General features: G+C 36.9%; 1 protein-coding gene across 2 annotated transcripts in view; it reads right to left on the bottom strand.

Moving 5' to 3' along the window:
• Positions 1–17,000, bottom strand: part of ACER3 (alkaline ceramidase 3) — a 165,082-nt gene that overhangs the window by 82,832 nt on the left and 65,250 nt on the right. For both annotated transcript variants that reach the window (XM_017533053.2, XM_017533052.2), the window contains exon 2: positions 10,615–10,725. In XM_017533053.2, coding sequence (XP_017388542.1) covers positions 10,615–10,725 — 111 coding nt within the window. The remainder of the gene's footprint in view (positions 1–10,614; positions 10,726–17,000) is intronic.

The following is a 17,000-nucleotide window of genomic DNA, read 5'->3' as shown; positions in this document are numbered from 1 at the left end:
TTTTTTTTTTTAAGAGACAGGGTCTCACTATTGATGCCCAGGCTGGTCTCAAATGCCTGAGCTCATGCAATCCACCTGCTTTGGCCTCCCAGGGATTACAGGCATGAGCCACCGCCCCCTGCTCCTTTTCACTCTTTAAGATAAATTCTTTTCATATGTAGGAATGGGGTGTGATATAGTTTGGCTGTGTCCCCACCGAAATCTCATCTTGAATTGTAACTCCCACAATTCCCGTGTATTGTGGGAGGAATGCAGTAGGAGGTGACTGAATTATGGGGGCAAGTCTTTCCCATGCTGTTCTCATGATAGTGAATAAGTCTCACAAGATCTGATGGTTTTAGAAAATGGGAGGTTCCCTGCACAAGCTCTCTCTTTGCCTGCTGCCATCCATGTAAGAAGTGACTTGCTCCTCCTTGCTTTCTGCCATCATTGTGAGCCCTCCCCAGCCATGTGGAACTGTAAGTCCAATAAACCTCTTTTTCTTCCCAGTCTTGGGTATGTCTTTATCAGCAGCATGAAAACAAACTAACACAGGGTGTTTTGTTGTTGTTTTAGTAATTACTTTTATATTAAGCCTTTTTCAGTACTCTTAGGCTCCCTCCTTTTTTTTTTCCCCTTACTTAAGCTTTTACTATCTGGTTTATTACTTTTAAATCATATTCTAAAGTGCCCCACTTATTACCTGCAGAGTGACCAATGAATTTATTTTACTTTTCCCTTTTTCTCTCTCCTTCTTTCATTTTAAAGATTGCATTCTTCCTATTTTATCAGAACATATAGTTCACATACACTATTCTTTAGCCCTTAACCCACTTGTTTTAGTTTTAGATCTATAGTTAAATACAGTAAATGTCCACCATCAGACATTTTGCCAACATTTTCCTAGTCTTCTCTTGACTGGATAGATATTATCTCCTAGTACAGTGTGGCTGGTAGAGCTTTCTGCAGTAATGAAGATGTTCTATATTTGCACTACCCAATACAGTAGTCACAAGCCACATGTGGGTATTGAGCACTTGAAATGTGGCAAAGGAACTGAATTTTACATTTTATTTAACTGTAGTTAATTTAAATTACAACATGTGACTAGTAGCTACTAAATTGAACACTGCAGCAACAGCGAATTCATCAGGAAGGAGTCATGTGTACAGTATTCAATGAGTATTTGTAGGCTTAAAACTGTTTTTCTATAACTAGAGTACCTGGAGAACAACCTGGTTGGAATATAAAATCCCTGGCTTATACTTCCTCTTCATTTTTTAGAAAATGCTGCTCCACTGGTATCTTCTTTGTATACTGCTGATAAGGTCTGATGCCAATCTAATTTTTGGTCCCTTGTAAGTAATCAAGTCTTATTTCCAAGAGCTTTGAGAATATTTTCATTTTTACAACCCAATAGTTTTACTAGGCTATGTCTCAAAATTGATCATTCTAAGTCAGTTTACTAGGCAAAATTGGAGCTGGTAAATATACATACTACATATGTATATTGGATAATATACATATGAAGGTCTTTTTTCATTTCCAGAAAGTTGTCTTGAATTATGCTTTTAAATAAAATTTTGTTCCATTGGTTCCCCCTACTTCACCTGGGGACTCAAATTATATGCATGTTAGATCTTTTTTGCCTGTCTTCCATTTCAATCATTTTCTCTCTGACCCTTTTTATTTCTTTATCTGCTTTTAATTCTCTTGCTTGTGTCTCTGCCTTCCTACAACAGCCCTTATTAAATGTTTAGTAGACTCTGCTCTCCCTCAAGCACACTGTAATTTAGTCTTAATTTCTTTCCTAGGTTTGATGAATTCTAATTTTCTTTCTTCTTTTTTTGAGGGGAGGAATGGAGCTATTTCTGTTATTAGCTTTTAAATATTTGATTCATTTCGCTGTTTGAGGCTATTTAATTCAGTTAGAAGCGTTGTATTACATCTTCCTTCTGTTTCATGGTTTGTTGTGGGGAAGAAATTCTATCAGCCAAATGGTTTTGATTCTCATTTCCTGTTTGCATTTTATACTAATTTTGTATGGAAATAGGCTGCATTTTTTTGGGTCTATTTTATATAGAAAGTAAAGATTTTAAGTGCCTTATAAGATTCCTAATTCAAGACTGTCCACTTCAGTCAGAAGAGTGAAGTTTCATATATATATATATATATATATATATATATATATATATAAATAATATGTATATATTCAGGGACCAATGAAGGGAGAAGAGGTTGATGTATTTTTTAATTCTTTGTTTACAGTAGGATTTTGTTTTGTTTTGTTTTCTACACAGAAGTAAACTATTTATTGAAGTAAAAAGTATTCACCCAAGTTTTTGAAACCAGGGTTGAAATAAAAGCATTTCTTCATGACAGCAGTAATGCCTTTCTTTCTTTTTTTGGTTATACTTTAGGTTCTGGGGTACATGTGCAGAATGTGCAGGTTTGTTATCCAGGTATACATGCACCATGGTGGTTTGCTGCACCCATCAACCCATCATCTACATTAGGTATTTCTCCTAATGCTATCCTTCACCCCACCCCCCTCCCCATGCAGGCCCCAATGTGTGATGTTCCCCTCCTTGTGTCCATGTGTTCTCATTGATCAACTGCTACCTATGAGTGAGAACATGTGGTGTTTGGTTTTCTGTTCTTGTGTTAGTTTGCCAAGAATGATGGTTTCTAGCTTCATCCATGTCCCTGCAAAGGACATGAACTTGTCCTTTTTTATAGCTGCATAGTATTCCATGGCGTATATGTGCCACATTTTCTCTATCCATTCTATCATTGATGGGCATTTGGGTTGGTTCCAAGTCTTTGCTATTGTGAACAGTGCCACAGTAAACATACGTGTGCATGTGTCTTTATAGTAGAGTGATTTATAATCCTTTGGGTATATACCCACTAATGGGATTGCTGGGTCAAATGGTATTTCTGATTCTAGATCCTTGAGGAATTACCACACTGTCTTCCACAATGGTTGAACTAATTTACACTCCCACCAACAGTGTAAAAATTTTCCTATTTCTCCACATCCTCTCCAGCATCTGTTGTTTCCTGACTTTTTAATGAACGCCTTCTAACTGGCATGAGATGGTATCTCATTGTAGTTTTGATTTGCATTTCTCTAATAACCAGTGACGATGAGCATTTTTTCATATGTCTGTTGGCCACATAAATGTCTTCTTTTAAAAAGTCTCTGTTCATATCCTTCACCCACTTTTTGATGGGGTTCTGTTTTTTTTCTTGTAAATTTATTTAAGTTCCTTGTAGATTCTGGATACTAGCAATGTCAGATGGATAGATTGCAAAATTTTTCTTCCATTCTGTAGGTTGCCCATTCACACTGATGATAGTTTCTTTTGTTGTGTAGAAGCTCCTTAGTTTAATTAGATCCCACTTGTCAATTTTGGCTTCTGTTGCCATAGCTTTTGGTGTTTTAGTCATGAAGTCTTTGCCCATGCCTATGACCTGAATGGTATTGCCTAGGTTTTTTCTACAGTTTTTATGGTTTTGGGTCTCACATTTAAATCTTTAATCCATCTTGAGTTAATTTTTGTATAAGAAAGGAATTGTTTCAGCTTTCTGCATATGGCTAGCCAGTTTTCCCAACACCATTTATTAAATAGGGAATCCTTTCCCCATTGCTTGTTTTTGTCAGGTTTGTCAAAGGTCAGATGATTGTAGATGTGTGGTGTTACTTCTGAGGCCTCTGTTCTGTTCCATTGGTCTATATCTCTGTTTTGGTACCAGTACCATGCTGTTTTGGTTACTGTAGCCTTGTAGTATAGTTTGAAGTCAGGTAGCATGATGCCTCCAGCTTTGTTCTTTTTGCTTAGGATTGTCTTGGCTATGTGGGCTCTTTTTTGGTTTCACATGAAATTTAAAGTCATTTTTCCCAATTCTGTGAAGAAAGTCAGTGGTAGTTTGATGAGGATAGCACTGAATCCATAAATTACTTTGGACAGTATGTCCATTTTCACAATATTGATTCTTCCTATCCATGAACATGAACTATTTTTTCCATTTGTTTGTGTCCTTTCTTATTTCCTTGACCAGTGGTGTGTAGTTCTCCTCAAAGAGGTCCTTCGCATCCCTTGTAAATTGTATTCCTATGTATTTTATTGTCTTTGTAGCAATTGTGAATGGGAATTCACTCATAATTTGGCTCTCTGTCTGTTATTAGTGTATAGAAATGCTTGTGATTTTTGCGTATTGATTTTATATCCTGAGACTTTGCTGAAGTTGCTTTTCAGCTTAAGGAGATTTGGGGCTGAGACGATGGGGTTTTCTAAATAGACAATCATGTCATCTACAGAGACAATTTCACTTCCTCTTTTCCTATTTGAATATCCTTTATTTCTTTCTGTTGCCTGATTGCCCTGGCCAGAACTTCCAATACTATGTTGTATAGGAGTGGTGAGAGGGCATCCTCGTCTTGTGGCAGTTTTCAAAGGGAATGCTTCCAGTTTTTGCCTATTCAGTATGATACTGGCTGTGGGTTTGTTATAAATAGTTTTTACTATTTTGAGATATGTTCCATCAATACCTAGTTTATGGAGAGTTTTTAGCATGAAGGGGTGTTGAATTCTGTCGAAGGCCTTTTCTGCATCTATTGAGACAATCAAGTGGTTTTTGTCATTGCTTCTGTTTATGTGATGGATTACATTTATTGATTTGCATATGTGGAACCAGCCTTGCATCCCAGGAATAAAGCTGACTTGATTGTGGTGGACAAGCTTTTTGATGAAGTGCTGGATTTGGTTTGCCAGTGTTTTATTGAGGATTTTCACATTGATTTTCCTCAGGGATATTGGCCTGAAATTTTCTTTGTTGTGTCTTCTGCCAGGTTTTGGTATCAGGATGATGCTGGCCTCATAAAATGAGTTAGGGAGGAGTCCTTCTTTTTCTATTGTTTGGAATAGTTTCAAAAGGAATGGTACCAAGTCCTCTTTGTACCAAATCCTCTCTGGTAGAATTCAGCTGTGAATCCATCTGGTCCTGGACTTTTTTTGGTTGGTAGGCTATTAATTGCTGCCTCAATTTCATAACTTGTTATTGACCTATTCAGGTATTCGACTTCTTCCTGGTTTAGTCTTGGGAGGGTGTGTGTTCAGGAATTTATTCATTTCTTCTGGATTTTCTAATTTATTTGTATAAGGGTGTTTATAGTATTCTCTGATGGGAGTTTGTATTTCTGTAGGATCCATGGTGATATCTCCTTTATCATTTTTTATTGCATCTCTTTGATTCTTCTCTCTTCTTTATTAATCTGGTTAGCAGTCTATTTTGTTGATCTTTAAAAAAAATAGCTCCTGGATTTATTGATTTTTTTGAAGTGTTTTTCATGATCTTAGTTATTTCTTGTCTTCTGCTAGCTTTTGAATTTGTTTGCTCTTGCTTCTCTAGTCCTTTTAATTGTGATGTTAGGGTGCTGATTTTAGATTTTTGCCCACTTTCTCTTGTGGGTATTTAGTGCTATAAATTTCCCTCTACACACTGCTTTAAATATTCCCAGAGATTCTGATATGTTGCATCTTTGTTCTCACTGGTTTCACAGAATATCTTTATTTCTGCCTTCATTTTGTTATTTACCCAGTAGTCATTCAGGAGTAGATTGTTCAGTTTCCATGTAGTTGTGTGGTTTTGAGTGAGTTTCTTAATCCTGAGTTCTAATTTGATTGCACTGTGGTCTGAGAGACTGTTTGTTATGATTTCCATTCTTTTGCATTTGCTGAGGAGTGTTTTACTTCCAATTATGTGGTCAATTTTAGAATAAGTGCAATGTGGTGTTGAGAAGCATGTATATTCTGTTGATCTGGGGTGAAGAGTTCTGTAGATGTCTGCTAGGTCTGCTTGTCCAGAGCTGAGTTCAAGTCCTGGATATCCTTGTTAATTTTCTGTCTTGTTGATCTAATATTGACATTGGGGTGTTAGGTCTCCCTCTATTATTGTATGGGAGTCTGAGTCTCTTTGTAGGTCTTTAAGAACTTGCTTTATGAATCTGAGTGCTCCTGTATTAGGTATATATATATTTAGAATAGTTAGCTCCTCCTGTTGCATTGATCCCTTTTTCATTATGTAATGCCCTTCTTTGTCTCTTTTGATTTTTGTTGGTTTAAAGCCTGTTTTATCAGAGACTAGGATTGCAACCCTTGCTTTTATTTTTTATTTTATTATTATTATTATTATTATTATTATTATTTGCTTGGTAAATCTTCCTCCATCCCTTTATTTTGAGCCTATGTGTGTCTTTGCATGTCAGATGGGTCTCCTGAACACAACACACCAATGAGTCTTGACTCTTTATCCAATTTGCCAGTCTGTGTCTTTTAATTGGGGCATTTAGCCCATTTATATTTAAGGTTAATATTGTTATGTGTGAATTTAATCCTGTCATTATGATGCTAGCTGGTAATTTTGCTCATTAGTTGATGCAGTTTCTTCATAGTGTCAATGGTCTTTACAATTTTGTATATTTTTGCAGTGGATGGTACCAGTTGTTCCTTTCCATCTTTACTGCTTCCTTCAGGAGCTCTTATAAGGCAGGCCTAGTGGTGACAAAATCTCTCAGCATTTGCTTGTCTGTAAAGGATTTTATTTCTCCTTTGCTTCTGAAGCTTAGTTTGGCTGGATATGAAATTCTGGGTTCAAAATTCTTTTCCTTAAGAATGTTGAATATTGGTCCCCACTCTCTTCTGGCTGGTAGGGTTTCTGTTGAGAGAGCCACTGTTAGTCTGATAGGCTTCCCTTTGTGAGTAACCTGACCTTTCTCTCTGGCTGTCCTTAACATTTTTTCCTTCATTTCAACCCTGGTGAATCTGATGATTATGCATCTTAGGGTTGTTCTTCTCAAGGAATATCTTTGTGGTGTTCTCTTTATTTTCTGAATTTGAATTTTGGCCTGCCTTGCTAGGTTGGGGAAGATCTCCTATATAATATCCTAAAGAGTGTTTTCCAACTTGGTTCCATTTTCTCCGTTACTCTCAGGTACACCAATCAAACATAGATTGGGTCTTTTCACATAGTCCCATATTTCTTGGAGGCTTTGTTCATTTCTTTTCGCTCTTTTTTCTCTAATCTTATCTTCTCACTTTATTTCATTGAGTTGATCTTCAATCTCTGATATGCTTTCTTCTGCTTGATTGATTTGGCTATTGATACTTGGTGTATGCTTCACGAAGTTCTTGTGCTGTGTTTTTCAGCTTTATCAGGTCATTTATGTTCTCTAAGCTGGTTATTCTAGTTAGAAAATTTGTCTACCCTTTTTTCCAGGTTCTTAGCTTCCTTGCTTTGGGTTAGAACATGCTCCTTTAGCTTGGAGGAGTTTGTTATCACCCACCTTCTGATGCCTACTTCTGTCAGTTTGTCAAACACATTCTCTGGTCAGTTTTGTTCTCCTGCTGGTGAGGAGTTGTTATTCTTTGGAGGAGAAGAGGTATTCTGGCTTTTGGAATTTTCAGCCTTTTTGCGCTGGTTTCTCCTCATCTTTGTGGATTTCTCTACCTTTGGTCATTGATGTTGGTGATGTTGATACCATTCCTTTCCGTTTGGCAGTTTTCCTTCTAACAGTCAGGCCCCTCTGCTGCAGGTCTGCTGGAGTTTGCTGGACGTCCACTCCAGACTCTGTTTGCCTGGATATATCACCAGCAGAATTTGCCTGGATATCATTAGCAGAGGCTACAGAACAACAAGGATTGCTGCCTGTTCCTATCTCTGGAAGCTTCATCCCAGAGGGGCACCCGCCAGATGCCAACCAGAGCTATCCTGTATGAGGTGTCTATCAGCCTCTACTGGGAGGTGTCTACCAGTCTGGATACATGGGGTGTCAGGGACTCAGTCTGTCCCTTATCAGAGCTCGAACACTATGCTGGGAGAACTGCTGCTCTCTTCAGAGCTGTCAGTCAGGGGCATTTAAGTCTGCTGAAGCTGCACTCACAGCTGCCCCTTCCCCCAGGTGCTCTGTCCCAGGGAGCTGTGGTGGGCTCCGCCCAGTTCAAACTTCCTGGTGGCTTTGTTTACATTGTGAGGTTGAAACCACCTATTTAATCCTCAGCAATGGCAGATGTCCCTTCCCACACCAAACTGACATCCCAGGCTAACCTCAGACTGCTGTGCTAGCAGCAATAATTTCAAGCCAGTGGATTTTAGCTTGCTGGACTCTGTGAGGGTGGGACTTGCCAAGCCAGGCACCGGAGAGAATCTCCTGGTGTGCCAGTTGTGAAGACCATGGGTAAAGCACAGTATCTGGCCCGGAATGCATCGTTTTTCCTGGTACAGTCTCTTGCAGCTTCCCTTGGCTAGTAAAGGGAAATCCCCTGACCCCTTGCACTTCTAGAGTGAGGCAGCACCCCACCCTGTTTTGGCTCAATCTCCGTGGGCTGCACCCACTATCCAACCAGTCCCAATGAGATGAATCGGGTACCTCAGTTGGAAATGCAGGAATCACCTGCCTTCTGTGTCAATCTTGCTGGGAGCTACAGACCGGACCTGTTCCTATTCGGTCCTCTTTCCCAGATAGCTTCCATAGGATCTTAATTCTCCCAAACTTTCTTCTTTCCTCTCATTAACATATCCCCAAAGCCACCTCCCCTTTTCTACTTATCTCTTTCCCAGAAGTAATGCCTTTCTAAAACTGCCACCTTAGGTCTGACACACTTTCAGGTCTTTTACCTTTAGACAGTACTGTGATCCACCAGATCTTAGATGGCTTTCATAGATTCTGCCTTTATTGTGGAGTTTTATCTTTCTATTGCTCTTTTTGTCAGAATTAGGCCCTTGAGTTCTCTCTTCTCTTTTCCATGTAGTTTTTCAAACATCTCCAAGTCTGAATCACTGAAAATAGTTCTGTTGGCATCTGGTGTTTATTTCTTATTTTAAAATAAATTGAAGTTCATAATATTCTTTCTCCTAGTATGGCTGAAAGTGTGGGTTGTATGTAGTTCTATTTGTTTTCCTTATTAATCTGTATGGTTTTGTGGGAGAGTTAGTGGACAAACTCTAACTTAGGAGGCCGCCATTATCCTACGGCAATTAGAAGTATCTGAAATCTTTTTATTTTTATTGTTGTTACTGATTGTGATTTGTTTATGTTTTATAAACATCATGAAAACACCCAAGAAAAAAAGCCAAGGGATAAGTTTGTAGACTTAGATTATCTTCCTTTTGAAGATAAATCAAATAACTTTCTTAAAATGCATATGAGTAACAGATTCTGAAATTAAAGTCTCTCATATCTAATAAATAATCTAAGGTAGAATCTGACATGATTCACTATAGCTTACAGTTTTGGGATAATTAGAAGTCCTTTCTGTCAATGTGGAAATACTCACTATGAGCAAAAAAAAAAAAAAAGAATCTTTAGAGAGTTATAAAAAAGAAATAGGGCCTGGGCAGTGGCACACACCTGTAATCCCAGTACTTTGGGAGGCCAGGGCAGGAGAATCGTTTGATCTCAGGAATTTGAGATTAGTCTGGGCAACATGGCGAAATCCTGTCTCTACAAAAAAATATAAAAATTAGCTAGGTGTGGTGGCATATGCCTGTGGTCTCAGCTACTTGGGAAGCTAAGGTAGGAGGATCGCTTGTTCCTGGGAGGTTGAGGCTGCAGTGAGCTGAGACTGTACCACTGCACTCCAACCTGGGTACCAGAGTGAGACTCTGTCTCAAAAAAAGAAAGAAATAAATAAAAAATTAAAAAAAATAAAAATATTTAAAGGCCGGGTGTGGTGGCTCACACCTGTAATCCAAGCACTTTGGAGGCCAAGGTGGGCAGATCGCCTCAGGTCGGGAGTTCAAGACCAGCCTGACCAACATGGTGAAACCCCATCTTTTTTTAAAAAAAAGAATAGAAAAAGAAAAAAAGAAACTACTAGAAAGAATCCACTTTATTTGGTATTTTTTCTTTGTTATGATGATACAAGAACATGACAAAAGGCAGAAGTGATTTAACTACGTTAGGCTCTGGTATAGCTGATTTACCCATCCATCTAGTACTTATTGAGGACCACTAAACTGCCAGACAATGGGGATGCAAAAATGACTAAGACACAGTCCTCTACCTCACAGACAAGTAGAACACAAGTAAATCGCAAAAAGTTAGATGGCATCCTTTCCAAAAGGTTTAAAACTATGCAAACTATACTACATATACTTTTAAGGCTATATACACACATTCTATAAGCATGAAAACGTGAGAAAATGATAAGCATCAAATTTAGGATTGAGGTTAGCTCTTAGGGGATGGACTGTGAGGCTGAGGGGGATACAATCAGGCAGGAATACAAAGGAGTTTCAATTTTACCTCTAGTAATTTTCTTAAAAAAGAAATATATCTGGAACAAATATTATAAACTGTTAGGATCTGACAAAGCTGGGTAGTAAGATATGTGGGTATATGTTATATTATCTCTATTTTTTTGTATGCTTAAAATATTTCCTAAGTTCTAAAATATTTTATTCAAAATGCAGTTCAATTCACTGGCAAGGTTTTTGGAGTTTTAACTAAGAAGCTTCAGAATATATTCAAGTTATATAATAACACAAAATTGAAAACTGCTTTTAGAAATGAATGAGAAAAATGGACCATTTGAATACTGTACATTTCTTTAGATATAGTGTTATACATACCTGTCAGTGCTAAATAAGAAGCAATGTACCGTTTTTCCAGACCGTCTCTAACACTCTGAATTGCACCAAACATTGGAGGTATAATCATGATCAGGTTACTCACTGTATTCCCTTTAAGAGAAAAACACAAGAAGATATTTAAGTTAATTAACAACACTTTAAATAAAGATACATTCATGTAGCCTTTAACAATAATTAAACAAGTAACTTCTCAGAAACACATTGGGAAGATATTTTCAAGGTGCTGAAAAAAAAATTCTGTACTCACCAAAAATGTCTTACAATAATCCAAATAAAATAAAGATACTTTCAGACAAATGAAACTAAAAATTTTCCACCAGCAAACCCACTAAAGGAAATTCTAAATTCTGATGACAAGCAGGAAAAGGATCTCAGGAAGAACCTCAGAGATACAGTAAAAAATGAGCTGGGGAAGGCAGCCTACACCGATGCACTGAAACTGTGGTCCATGTATGCAGTATGACAAAATGAATATATAATTGGCTTAATTTTGTCACTGGGATAAAAAAGCAACAAATCGCAGTTTACATTTTGTATGTATCTTTAACATTTCATTTTTCTAGTAATGTTTTAATTTCTAGTTTCTGTTTCTAGTAAAACATAAGAGGCTTAATTAATTGATCTTCATTTGATCTTTGCTCGTCTTCATAAAAACAATGTGCAAACATGAATAGCAAATGAATAGTAAAAACCCCAGTAGAAGATATAAGTAGGTAAAATGGAGAAAGAAATGACACTATTTTTTGTTTATAAATTTGATTCTGAATAGAATAAAGTGGCACAATATTTTCCAGATTTCAAAAGAACAATTTTCAGCAGAGATGCTAATATCAAGACAAATAATCAATTAACTGAGAGGTTAGAGGAAAACATTTTTAAACAGTCAAGGATTAAAATAATATTCTTACAACATATATATTTTCTCTAGAATCAACTGGAGAATGTAATGACCTCAAACAAGGAAATTAACCGTGAGAAAAGATGACACGAGTGCTAAGAAACATGGGCTGCAACACAGGAGAGAGGTAAAGAAAAGGCTCAATTCACACAGTCCAAATTGCAGCAGAAGAACCAAGAACTGCAGGAAAGAAATTTCTAAGAAGAAAAAAGAAAAGGACAGACAATTTGATAAATTTAAAAATTTGTAAACAAAAAAAAAATGCCAATGGGCATTTGAGAGAAGTGTTGGAAAAGCTGTACTATAGCTCATTCAACCAGTCCTCTGTTACTGTAAACATTCAGGTTATTTCCCATTCTTACAATCACATGCAATACTGCAATGAAGAGCCATACATATTTACAAGTGCAGGTACATCCATAAAATAGATATACAAAAATGAGATTGCCAAGTCAAAAAATAAACACATCTATTGGCCCAAAAAGTAGTGAAAGAAAACATGGACGCATGGTTCTTTTACAGTGAATGAGAATGCGTATAATTTTATGTTCTTAAGGGCCATCTGTATTTCTTTTCTTATGAAATATATTTCATGCCCTTTGCTACTTTTTCTATTGGTCTTTCCTTTTTCTATAAGAAGGAGCCCTTCTTCTAAAAGGAATATTAATATTAGCCCTATGTATTTGCTGTGGACAAATTTTTGGTGATTTTTTTTTAAAATACAGAGTCTCCCTCTGTTGCCCAGGATGGAGTGCAGTGGCATGATCTCAGCTCACTGCAACCTCCGCTTTCTTGGTTCAAGAGATTCTCCTGCCTCAGCCTCCCGAGTAGCTGGGAACACAGGTGCTGCATCATGCCCAGCTAATTTTTGTGCTTTTAGTAGTCTACATAGAAAGAAATATTACCATAGAGTACACTATTTGGCTTAGCAGTGCACATTATTTATATAGCCATATTGATATTATTGATGTTACAGCCTACTTATTTAATTTAAAAAACTATGCTCTGACTTTATTGAGAAAATATGGCAGAGAAAACAATGATGGTATAGAAAAGCAAAATCCCCAACCACCATAACTAGAAGACAACAGACAATATCTTAAATTTACAGATCCAGAAATAGCACTATAATATAGTTATTTAGAAATCTGGAGCCAAATTATTAAAAAAATAAGTAGCTGGCCAGGAGCAATGGTTCACACTTGTAATCCTAGCACTTCAGAAGGCTAAGGTGGGAGGATTGCTTGAGCCCAGGAGTTCTAGAGCAGCCTCAGCAACATAGTGAGACTCAATTATACATACATACATACATACATACATACATACATACATACATAAAAACAAAGTTATTGTCAGACTTCTGTTTCCACACAAGATGAAGAAACAAGAACCAGATTTATCTTCTTACCTGAAATAAGGAGAAGAGAGGCAAAGAGGGAAGGGGAGGGGAAGGGAGACAAAATATCTGAAACAACTATTTTCAAGACAATAGACATCAGGCAGCGATTCCCAAGAAACCAAGAAACAAATGGAGCCCCCTATAATTGCCCCTAACTTACTGCCTGGAGTACTCAAGCCACAGCATAAGGAGGGAGTACTCAGGGGGAGCTTGGCAGGCTCCCTGATGAGGAAACAAAGTGGAGAGCTCAGGAAGACCAAGGTGACTAGATTTCGTGAGCTACAGTATATGAGAGACAACTTCAGAGAGAAAGCACTCAGGAAATCTTTAAAGGACCCCCTAACTATTCAGCAGAAGACTGGTCAACAGATATATATGTGCAAACTACCTAAAGCCAGGAAAGAACCATAGTGAAAATATTAAAGGGAACAGTACCAGGTGCTCACACATAGCCAGAAACAGTGCCTATTCCCACAAGCTGAAATTGTAAAATTTGTATCTTGCTGGACATTGAATAAAGCAGCCAAGAAGGCCTGACCTCAGTAATAGGGAATAGCTAGTACTAGACTGAACCCTGTTCCTGACGTACCTAACAAATCACAAAAGCAAAATCCAAAAGGATCAAACTGTTTCCAAGTAGCTTCATGAAATCCAGAACAAAATTCAAGACTATTTATAGTAATACAAAAATTATTCAGCACCTAGCAAAGCACATTGCCTCGTATCCAATCAAAGATTACCAGGCTTACAAAAAAGCAGGAAACATGGTCCATGAGGAAAATAATCAGTTGAAATCAACCCAGAACAGATGTTAGAATTAGCAGACCAAGACTAAAACAGTTCATGTAAAAGGCTAGAAAATGCAAACTAATCTACAGTGACAGAAAGTAGATCGGCGGTTGCTGGGGGAGAAATGGTGGGACAGTTTAATGGAGAAGGAGGGCTCACAAAGGAATAAAATAAAACTTGGAGGTGAAGGATATGTTCTATCTTGCTTGTGATGGTTTCACAGGTATAAACCAAATGTCAAAATTTAATGTGTACACTTTAAATAGGGTGCAGTCTGTTTTGTATACCAATTACCTCAATCAAGCTGGGTTTTTTTGGTTTGTTTTTAATTTTGCTTTTGGGGACTAGAATTGGACACTGGGAAGGAAAGAAGGGTTGGGAAGTGCACTGTCTTCTGGTTTTGTTAAAGTTATTTAGCATTATCTAGATTTTTATCTATTTTTTAATGTATTGCTTTGATAAAATAAAAATTAATACAGAAACTATTTAGGAAAGGGAGTAAGATCATTGGGAATAGTTTCATAGACGTAATAAGATTTGAGGTAGACCCTGAAAGGAGAGAAAGAAAGGAAAACCTGCTGAGGCTATTAAGTACCAGGTACTGAACTTTATATTTTACATGTGCTATCTTACTTGCTTCTCACAACAAATCTTGTGAAATATTATTGTCCCTATTAAAAATAAACAGTAACAGTATACAATTCCAAGTTCTCACAATAAGCAAAAGGTGAAGGCAAGATTTTATTCCAGGTCTATCTGTCCTTATAACCAATGTTACTCTAACTAGATGTACTAGCACACTGTTCACACAGAGGGCGCTTATTAATTATAATGTTTTAAAAATTATATCAAAGAGTATTTTACTCAGAATGTATTAAATGAATTCCAAACTGTACAAAGAATAAAGTAATTTGCCCAGGTGGAGTATGAAAATGTAAGGTGGGGAGCCAGACAGATTGAGAGTTACATATCCAAACAGCAGTTATCAATAGCTTTAAGTAAACCTGTAGGAGATGTTGAATATTTTGCCATTCAGGAGGGCCTAAGATTCAAACTAATGAAAATCTTTACTGATGACTAAGATAAAGCAATGGAAGCATGCCCAAATATACAGATAATATTAAATTTAGCTGAAATGTCAACTGCAAACCACAAATACAGTATTGTTAGAAAGAGTAAGGACGACCCTGAGAGAAAGTTCCAAAGACAGAAAGATGACAGTAGGCTATTCTGGGAGGAAAATCTCAATATACCACACCTCAAAGTAGTACTTAGAGGTAAAAATGGAAAGAGCTAGATAGTGGTCATCCTACTTTTATCTTCTTTAATTCAGCTTCTCCTTTAATGTGCGGCACCCTAAGCAAAACAAACATTAAAGCATTCAGAGTAGAGACTAATTTAAAGGCATAATTTACTAAATAAATAAAACATAAGGAATGGAATGACTGCTGTCTCCAAATATCTGAAGGATTTTTAAGCTAAAGGTTAATGAGGCTGGTTATGACTCTAAAATATAAGAATTAAAATCAATGAAGGTAGAGAGAAGCAGATTTCTACTCATTATAGAGCAAAACATTCTAAAATTAAAGCTGTCAAAAAATGTAAGGCTGGATGCAGTGACTCACACCTGCAACCCCAGTACTTCAGGAGGCCAAGGCAGGAGGATCTCTTGATTCCAAGAGTTCAAAACCAGCCTGGGTAACATAACGAGACCATGTCTCAAAAAAAAAACCAAAAAACAAACAAAAAAAAGTAAACTGCTTTATTAGACTATCAGCTATAACTATAAGGAATCATTTCTTATTCATCCTTTTATCCCTATCATTTGGCACATTACTAAGGACAGAGCAGGTACTCAGTAAAGTCTGGTAAAAATAATATATACTCATGCAGGTATGCTTGCTTACACCTGCCAGGTAGAAGTTTCTCTTTTATCTTCTGGTATTACTCAAAAAATTATGTGCTTCTTACTTTTTACATTTAATGATGGGTATAGTAGATGGCAGATTATTTATTTTAGAATGACCTCACTCTTTTCAAAAAGTGGCATATTTATTGAAAAAAAATGTAAGCAATTCAAAAAAAAAGTGTAAGAAGAGTTAAATAATTAAATGTTCCAAAGCCCAGAAATTGTTATCATTAATGTTTGCTAAGCTTAAGATGTACAGAGAGAGATGAATGGATGGATGAATTGAGAAAGAAAAGACAAAGTTTTATAGGAAAGAATTAAAAATACCTAAATTTAACAAAAGAAAGGGAAACTGAATATGAAAACTACTAAAAAGATTGTTGTCCTGATTTTTACAGGTTTAATTTTTGTAGCAAATGCGTCCTTGTTGTGAAACACGAAGAAATTCAGTCTTAAATTTTCTCCCACCTCCTCTGCCTTACTTACTGATTTTTATTAGTAATTTCCACATTGTCAAGTAGTTTATGTTTCACGTTATCAAACAGCTACATTTTTTTGCTTGCTTGGTTGGTTGGTTGTTTTGAGACAGTCTTGCTTTTTTGCCCAGGCTGGGGAACAGTGGCGCAATCACAGCTCACTGCAGCCTCAATCTGCTGGGCTCAAGCAATCCTCTCACTTCAGTCTCCGGAGAAGCTGGGATGACAGATATGCACCACCACAGGCAGGAGTTTTTTTTAAATTTTTATAGAAATGGGTTTCCCCATGTTGCCCAGGCTGATCTCAGATTCCTGGCCTCAAGTGATCCTCTTGCCTGGGCCTGCACTGGAATTATAGGTGTGAGCCACTGTGCAAGGCCTAAGGATCTATGTTTTGTTCTGCAAACCACATTTTCCATGCTTATTTTTTCTTCTTTTTTAAAAAAAAATACCATAAAAGTCACCCTTTTGACACGTAAAATTCAGTGGTTTTTTTTAAACATATTTAGACTTATCGCTGCTATTTAATTTTAGAAAATTCTCAGCAGCCCCAAAAGAAATCCCAGACCCATCAGCAGTCACTCTCTATTACCTCCTTCCCATAGCCCCTGACAATAACTAATCTACTTTGTCTCTAGAGATTTGGCTATTCTGGACATTTTATACAAATGAAAGTATACAATATATAGTCTTTTTTGTCTGTGTAGCATCATTTAGCATACTGTTTTCAGGGTTCATCCATGTAGCATGTATCTAGGATACATTCTTTTTTATTGCCAAGTAATAGTCCATTGTATGGATATACCATATTTTGTTTACATATTAGTCGGTTGTTCAGATTGTTTCCACTTTTTGGTTATTATGAATAACGCTGCTTCAAAATTTCACATACAT

This window comes from Cebus imitator, unplaced genomic scaffold (assembly GCF_001604975.1).
Source record: "Cebus imitator isolate Cc_AM_T3 unplaced genomic scaffold, Cebus_imitator-1.0 Scaffold79, whole genome shotgun sequence".
Taxonomy (NCBI): Eukaryota; Metazoa; Chordata; class Mammalia; order Primates; family Cebidae; genus Cebus; species Cebus imitator.
Note: the sequence above shows the minus strand (reverse complement) of the source record. Positions and strands in the feature narration are given on the sequence as shown.